We start from the raw sequence: 8,801 nt of genomic DNA, 5'->3' as shown, positions 1-8,801 counted from the left end.
CTGGCATGCTGCCATATTATTCTCTGTCCAGTTTAATCTGTAAAGCATGTTGTATTTTGACCACATCTCAATACAATGTCCAGCAATGTCATAGAGGAGGTTAGGAGAGGTTTATGATTTGAATACACAGGGTGGAGATTCTGTATGAATATAGTAAATGTTCCTCAGTTATAATGCCGTATTGTGTACTTTGTCACAAATATATTTTGTGTCATGGGATGCCTGCAGATCTTCTTCTCCGTGGCCTATGGAAGAGTAATGTGGCTTGTTGACATAACTCTGCAGCAGCCTCTGTTACATATTGGATGTTGACTGGGATTGATTTTTTTGAGTAAATGTTGTGGAGCCCAGTTTGCTCAGACAAACTACGGCAGCATACAAAATCAAAGTGAATTTCTGTCCTATATCACGGCGGACTCTTTCAGTGGCTGTGGCTTATGAAAGCAGACTGAAGCTGAACCTTCTACCTAAATTAGAAAAACCTACCCAGGATTCAACATGGCATCATTATCTAATTGTTCCCAACTGTAAGGCATCAGTGTGCTTCAAAGGTAGCAGATCATCTAACAGTGTCTACAACCTCCTGCCCAGGGCCACACTCAGGCATAGGGGGTTTCAAACGTATACCTGGCCAATGGCTGTCAGACTGCAGGTGTTACAGTCGGCAGGGTTTGAGCTTCTCTCTCAAATCTTCTTTCAAGGAGAGAGTTTCAAAGTTTGCACTTAGATTCCACTCTGTTGGTGTGTCCGCCTCTGTTTTGTTTTGTTCTGTTCTCTTCATATCCCACTGGGAGCATTTCAGAAGCAGAGCATCTTTGATTTTTGTGCTTCTACTGTGGCTCATCTAAGTAGCTGATGTAGTGTAATCATTTCTTTCTTTGTCTATTTCTAATGTGTTTATTGGTGATATTTCTGACTTTGTTGTGCTATACAGTGAGTGGGCACACAGAGTTTTATTTAGATAATCTCACCTGATGCACTACGCCGCTCAGCTGACTTAGTCTGGCATGATCTGCTCTGCACAGATTGATGCAGCTGTGGTCTCCGTCCATCAAAAATAGACGCGTACGTAATCTCCACAGAGCAGAGGGGCGAGCTGCCTCTGGGATGCTGCTGAGAGGTGCCGGGGTGCAGCTGGTGGAAAGACAGGCATCGTCAAGAACTGCTGCGATCAGCTCCGGCGACCGTATCGCGGCTGTAATGCAGCCGTAACGGTCCCGGTAAAATCTGGGGGTTGTTCCCATCTGTTCTTGGAGAGAGATGAGGGAGGCAGAGTGATGTAGCCACGGTGTTCACAAATATGCCTTTAGATTTGGTCGGATAATAAGCTGGACAACATATCTCATATGAAACACGCTGATGCCTTAAGTCTCAGTAAGAAAAAAAGTGATAGGCTTTTAGAAAATGTTCAGATAATGAGGACTGGCTGTCCTCCAACCTTTGGTGAAGAAAGTTTCATATTTCATGGCCACATGTAGATTGGGACAGTTCTTGCCCTTTTATATCATGTTTGGTCTAGAAAACCAGACTTAGAAGGAGGCACAATGTGAAATGTGACATGTTTAACCAAACTAAAATATCAACATCATGTCATTCACTTTAGAGGAGATTTCTCTTAACAGACTCCACATTTACAGTGAGTACAAGCGGCACAAATGTACCTCGTCTTGTTCTAACAGCAGATCAATAGACCAGAATGCAATGCAGTCACAGATTTTAAAGGTCACACACTGTAGAAAGTCATGTTCATGTCCTTTTAATAGAGCAGGTCTATATGCTCTTTAAAAACTGTCTGAGTATGTATGAAAGTATGTATGTAAGTATGAAAACGCTCAATCCATGGAGAGGTGCACACAGCCAGCATTCAGAAACCATGTCTTCAAATGAACCAACAAGACTACAGTAAAGTTGTGATGTCACCTCAAAGAGGCGGGAACCAAAGCAGAGTGTTCAGTCAGAGGGTGAACAGAGGTGCTGCAGCAGGTCACTGCAAAATAATGTAAAAATGAATGACTGACTGAAGCTGAAGTTGACAAGTGAAGCTGACAGTGAGTGGGCTGAGCATAATATTAAAGTAAACCCCATCACTGTGAAAGGACTGCTGGAATGAGCTGATCATCACACATCAGTGGCACCTAACAGTGTGACGCAGTCCCTGGGTGTCATCACACTCATTTGTGGATTAGAATGCATTTGTCGGTCACTGTTTCTCAGCTGAGGGACAGCTCAGTCACTGAGTCAGACACCTCTGTGTTGACCTGAGCAGCGATGCTGGCAGCTTTTACATTCAGGTGAATGTCATACTGCTGGTCCAGACCCAGGTAGCTGTCGCTCATCAGGTACAGTGTGTAGATATACCTGAAAGCAGAAGGCAGATGAATCAGTTGTTAGAAAATAAGGACAGCTACACAGGCATGAAAGGAAATATATATATATATATATATATATATATATATATATACCAACATAAATGTATCAATATAAATAAAAATACCAATATAAATATAAATACATATACCACCAACAGAGATTTGTTTTTCATTTATTTGTCTGATGGTCATGGTGAATGCATCGTACCAACAAGTATTGTGTATCACAGCCTGATATATCTTATTCGTTTGTGTCATAGAGCTCCATTATTGTCCAAAGACTATTAAAAAACACATCCATGAACCACACAGATGGCCAGATGTAAATTAATCCACCACTGAAATTAGTCTCCAACAAATGCATTTCCTCCCATTTGAGGACATTCTGTTTAACAAAACTACAGCGACCAGCTGTTTAAAGACATGAACCCATGACACCATTTATTTTGTAGGGGTTTTTAAACATCTACTGTACATCTTCAGTAGAAAGCAGCAGCTTACAACTGAGAGCCACAAACAGCGTATGGAACAGAAATAACAATCACATTGTTTAGATTTTTTCAGTTAGAATGAGGCAGGGCATCTAAAACAATCTGAGAGAGTAAACACTGGTTTTTGACCATAAAGTCGTGACACTATATATGACATGTATGATGAAGTGCTGTCAGTTGTTAAAAATCATTCCTCTTTTACAGTGGCTTACTTTCCAGTCTTCTCCGGTGTGTAGAAGGCCACAGACACAACTGAGCAGTTGCGCACATATCCAACTCTCTTGACAGCCAGCAGCTCTCTGCGGTCCACCTCCCCAAGGACCAGGAACCAACCTTCATCTTTCATCTTGGGAAACCTGGGAGCCTGGGCCTTACTGTCCTGCTTCCTCTGAAATAACAGACATGGAGAGCCCTCAATGTGACATATGTATTAAAAAGTTGACTCTGTGTTTGATATGAATCCTCACCATCTTGTTGCTGCTGCTTACAGTCACCCTGATGCAGATTCAAAAGATCCTCACGTGTTTATGTATATTTGTATATAAGCAACTATACATGTTCTTTGTTTGTGTAGCATGAAGGAGTTTAAGAACATTGTATACCCTGTACATTTTAGGACCTGACAGGCAAAGTAAACAGACACTGCGGTGCCAGGCAACATAATACAGATGAAGCAATTTGATTGATTAGAACAAAGTTAGTTTGTGCTGTTTATGTATCACAGTTGTTGACGGTCCAGTGTGTAGAATTCGGTGGCATCTAGCAGTCTGGTCAAAGACTGCAACCAACTTTTTATGCAGAGCTGTGTCTTTCTTATATAAATCTCTTATATTTCAAACCTGATGAATATACATTTAACATTTCCGTACAAAAAAGCATGTTTGGTTTACTAACAACTCTGCATACAAAGTGTTTATGTGCTTGTTCTATCCAAACGACTGCAGCTACATTTGAAGTTCCTCGGGGTTAGTTCAACACAGGCTGGAGAGATTTTCACAAACTAGTACCCCAACTTCATGGAGGCACAATACTAAATCACTGGAGGACCCCTTGAAGTATTCACACCATCTGAAGATCAGTATATCTTTCTCAGACAGAACTGCATCTGCAGCCAACATGCAGAGCAAACTGAACAAAGAATGCCTTATTAGAAGTGTTCAAAAGATAACAAACTGCAGCCTTGAATCAGTTCAATTTTCACTTAACCAGAAGAATCAAATTTGGAGCAGCTTTGCTTTAATGAAGTTTTATGGCAAATCATTAATAAACAACACATTTATGTTGAATTGTGCTTTTACTTTGCTGCTAGGAGTGAACAAAGCAGACTGTCTTTTTTCAGTGGTGACAAAGGAGGGCAATGTAACAACATAACACCACCAGTGTGCTTAAACAGACAAAGAAGAACGTTGCAAATGGTGGTTTGCATGGATGGAAGCGGGGTAATTAAACTTCCGTTTAATCCAAGACCGCAAGGGAGATCGCTACAGAGGTGACTGTTTTTAGGTTTTGGATGTGGCCACATATATGCTCCGAGTTCTCCATGCCATAGCGGGGTCTTCTACAGGTGGTCCGCATATTACATATTAGTAACATTATGGTCGATTATCCTCAGTGTTCTAATCTGTCAAAATGACGTTAAGTTAAGGCAACATCTGGCTCAGGGTAACTGCAGCTGGGTGACGTGTAATGTGAAAACAATATGCAGTCACTGGATAAACTGGTAATAGGAATAAGAAATATTGCAGGTTAAGCCAGTTTACTTCTAAGATCTTACTTTGTGGTGTCCAGAGTTTATGATGATACATTCCAGTGACTGAGTAGAGAGTTGAGTGTTGGTACTGGGCATACTGACCCTCTGCTGGCCTTGGTTGACGCGTCTCAGGGACACCTGCAGGACGTACTCCTGGTCAGCGTGGACCTCCAGCCAGCTTCCCTCCTCCCTCAGATTAGCTCCCGCTGCAGGCAGGGGGCGCTCTGTCTGCTCCAGGCTCTCCTCCCACCAGCCCTTCACACTCATGTTGACCTCCAGCACCGGGAGTTGACTCAGGAAGGACCATGCCTGATGAAGGGATGAAGAAGATGGTGACGAGAGAGAGAGAGAGAGAGAGAGAGAGAGAGAGAGAGAGAGAGAGAGAGACATACAAAGGCATTAGTTCTGGTCCAGAACATTATAGCTGTAAACCGATCCGATCAGATTTGTTTCTTAATTCAGATCTGTGTCTGAATTATTAGTGATCAGATGGTATTTTCTAGACAACACAAACCTATCTGTGTGGGTTACTGTGGTAAGGACCATACGGAGCTGATTTGAATCACATATCAAATCACCTGGTGGTGTGGTTTGGATCCGATTTGCACAAATTAAATTTCATTTGTTGTTTTTTTTTTTGTTAAGACTGCTGTTAAGACTCCCTCAAATCAATCTGGATATGCCAAAAATGGAATTTGGCTGGGAGTCTGAACATGAGCCTAAATGTGGAAACACTGTTGTGTTGCATTTCTGGAGAGAGAGCGTCTGCTGCCTAGATAGCCTCAGTAAGTAATGTTACCCAGGTGGATACAAGGAAAAGGATAAGGAGGCTACCATAGCAGACAGAATATGTTTAAAGCGAGTTGGTAAGGTATTATCTCTGTATATCTCTATCCTTTGTTTCCCTTTTACAGAGCCAGGGCTGTGTACAAACACTGAATTTATCTTATGTGCACACACAGACCTTGGACTGTGAGGAGACACTGACTAGTTAGACAAAAAGTGTACTGGATTCTAATCACTGACTGCACCTTTGAGTTTTCCTATACAGAATGTAACAGTAGGGTCAAGCCAAAAGCACCACCATGAGGAAGACATAAGACACTAAAATTTAAAGGCACAGAGAGAGTGACAGGAAAAAAAGAGATGGAAGAGGGTGTATGTGTGTGTGTCTATGGCTGTGTATTGAAGGCGAGGAGGAGAAAAGCCTCTCTAATTCACCAGCCAAAAGCTATTTATGTGAGGATTACGCTCCCTGAGCAAGTCAGACAGGAACGCTGCTGCACATCTAATTATTTAATTAGAGAGGCCACCACACTGTGTGTGTGTGTGAGTGTGTGTGTAGGGGGGGGGGCACTGATTGGGTGAAGCCATGGGGTCTGCCGTCGTGCCCGGACACTCTCATTACTGCTGCAATTAGCACTTAAATTGGAGCTGTAAACCCTATCAATGGAGCTGTAATTGGGGATCCTGGAGGTATCTAGGACCACAGTGGCAAGACTGCTCATGGCACGTCACTGATAATGGTGTGTGTGTGTGTGTGTGTGTGTGTGTGTGTGTGTGTGTGTGTGTGTGTGTGATAGTGTGTGATCAGGATGCACTAAATGTGGGAATAGGCCCATTCTGGAGATCATATTTATAAAACGCACAGTATTCGATTTCCCATAATCATTTTTTTGTTTGTTCTTTCTGTAGCAACACATTTTTCTTTTTTTCATTTTACCAAAGTGCATAATTTGCTCTTGATGTTATAACATTTGTTATCTTACCTGTGCAATCTGACTCGATTTAAACTCTTGGCCGAGGATAGCAGCCAAGACACTTTCCTTTCCACTGCAGGTAGCAATCAGTTCAGGAAGTCCTTCAATTGGCCCATCGAAGCCTCCCGCGCTGCTCCTCCCCTTCCTGTGTGCCCATTTCCTATATTGTGTTTGGAAGAGATGGCAGGGAGAGACTCTTGGTCCTGAGGCAGCATCACAAAACAAATCCGGCTCCACACTTCCTGCTGTCTTTCACCACGGGGAATGTTGCTCGTCCTGTCTCATCCCTCTCATTCCATTTTTATTGAGTTTGCACAAAATTATTCAACACTGTAGGATGCGGGCCTAGAAATCCATACTGTGTGAGCACTGAAAAACTAGGAATAGGTGAGACTGCATGTGTGTTTGTGCCTGTGTAAGAGGTTTGCAGAAACTGATGATGTTAGCTGAGATCCATACCTCCAGTAAGGAAAGGAATGGTTTATTAGTGCATACGGTGCTGAGTCCTGTTTGTCGATACAGCAGCCAGACTTTCAATCTGTGAAATCCCTCACACCCAGAGTACTTTGGATGACATGGAGAGAAGCTGTTCAGATGAAATGTAATGTGATTCTAAGCACAGCTAGGAGGAACAACCAGGCAGATCAGCAATCTACTAGAGCTAGCTAGAATTGATTGCTCGCACATGTTAGCTGTACCTGTGCTGAAGTATTTTTTTTTTTTTTACCTGAACAGATAGAGGTCTTGTTGTTCTATATGTGGCAGCGTCAGTAATGAGGAGTCATGCAGCCAGCGGCCCTGGACGATCATCTGCACCAGGTTGCAGATACTGATGGCTGTAACGAGCCAACCTTCATTGGCAGCCACATCCAGCATCGCCTGAGAAAAGAATCAGAAGAGAGTACAAAATTCTAGATAGACTAATCGTGATTTTTATTCATCAAATGAGCAAAGTTTTTGGCTTATGTATCATTCCGCAAATATTCAGGCTCAGGTTGGGTTTGGTTTTGTTGGGTTTTTTTTTCAGAAGCAGGAGAAAAACTCCTGAATTCTCACGCGCAATCAAGCAGTTTTAGTTAGGTCTCTAACCTAACAAAAGAAGTTGAATAATCATGGGATAGGGCTGGACAATATGGCCGTCACATAATATAGCAATCATTTTTGGCTATATCATAATACATGATATATATATCTGGATATTTTGAAATCTAAAAAACACTTAGTAATTAAAGATTCAACTAAATCAAATATCAAAACATTTTTCAAAATTATGATAATATTGTAGGGATGATGCAACTATTTTGTGATAAATAATCACCAGTAATGTAGATTTAATGACTAAGTCTGTAAAGACAAGTAGAAGAACAAGTAGAAGAGCCTGGTAAGTTCAGAAAACGACATCACTTTACTGTTACTTAGGTTTGCAACAAAATAGGGAGGTCAGCAAATTAGACCAGATCACAAACTAAAGTGTGACTGTTAGAATGGAGGGCCTGCTGGTTAAGTGTTTATTGCTTGAGTAAAAGGTGAGAGATGGAATATCAAACTCAAGCTCCATTATTTGCTTGCCCTGTGATTTTCCCCTCACCCCTCTGTGAGGTTTGAGGTTGCTGAATAGAGATGCTCTTGGACAATCTTTATTAATCTACAAGTCATTTCCTGACAGTAACTTGGAGTAAAGACAACTCTGGATCCACAGGCGAGGCCTGGCAAAATAAATCAAAATGCTACTGCAGTACAAATTAGGAGTGATTTACATTTGACAATAGCTACTTGAGCAAATTGATGACAGAATATATTACAGAAGGCAAAACCACGTACCTGGATCATATATTCACGTGTCACTTTATTCCAGATTGAGCTCTACCTTGCTTCCACTACAGACTGAATTTTGTCATGAGTTGAAAAACTTACTATAGACAAACAAATGCATTTAAAAGTGAAATTGTTGAAAATGGTAAATGGTAAAAAAAAAGGTCATTTTTCAATTATTTTGTCAGATACTGTCATTGCGATATGATTCACGGTTAGTGTTAATGATACATTTTGCATCACAATTTTCATTTTAACAACAAAAACATCCCAATGACGTGACATTTGTTGGGGTCTGTACCAGAGACACGTTTTCTTGTTTATCAGATTTGTAGGCTGGAACATCACTGCAGAACAACAGTACTACATATATATACTGTTATGATATTTGCCACATGTTAGCTTTATTAAAACATTTCAACTTCTGGGATTTGACAGTGCACTTGGCCATATTTGACGATTTCAACTGTATTCTGATTTACCATAACCAGCTATAAAATGAATGAATTTCAATGGAATCAATGCTGCAATGGGACTTTTATGGTACATGAGAGCTACAGAGTCCATAACTGAGGAAACTGAATGGCTTAATGTTGCATTTGCAGTGTTGCAAAGGGGG

General features: G+C 41.3%; 1 protein-coding gene across 3 annotated transcripts in view; it reads right to left on the bottom strand.

Annotated features, from left to right (window-relative positions):
* Nucleotides 1-1,473: 1,473 nt before the first annotated feature.
* Nucleotides 1,474-8,801, bottom strand: part of ascc3 (activating signal cointegrator 1 complex subunit 3) — a 142,396-nt gene continuing 135,068 nt past the window's right edge. For all 3 annotated transcript variants that reach the window (XM_037073937.1, XM_037073939.1, XM_037073938.1), the window contains exons 38-42: nucleotides 7,098-7,249; nucleotides 6,380-6,530; nucleotides 4,713-4,919; nucleotides 3,073-3,248; nucleotides 1,474-2,358 (exon numbers count right to left, since the gene is read on the bottom strand). In XM_037073937.1, coding sequence (XP_036929832.1) covers nucleotides 2,211-2,358; nucleotides 3,073-3,248; nucleotides 4,713-4,919; nucleotides 6,380-6,530; nucleotides 7,098-7,249 — 834 coding nt within the window. In that variant the 3' untranslated portion in view covers nucleotides 1,474-2,210. The remainder of the gene's footprint in view (nucleotides 2,359-3,072; nucleotides 3,249-4,712; nucleotides 4,920-6,379; nucleotides 6,531-7,097; nucleotides 7,250-8,801) is intronic.

Source organism: Acanthopagrus latus, chromosome 17 (assembly GCF_904848185.1).
Source record: "Acanthopagrus latus isolate v.2019 chromosome 17, fAcaLat1.1, whole genome shotgun sequence".
Lineage (NCBI taxonomy): Eukaryota > Metazoa > Chordata > Actinopteri > Spariformes > Sparidae > Acanthopagrus > Acanthopagrus latus.
The sequence above is the reverse complement of the archived record's forward strand: the minus strand, read 5'-3'. Positions and strand labels throughout refer to the sequence as shown.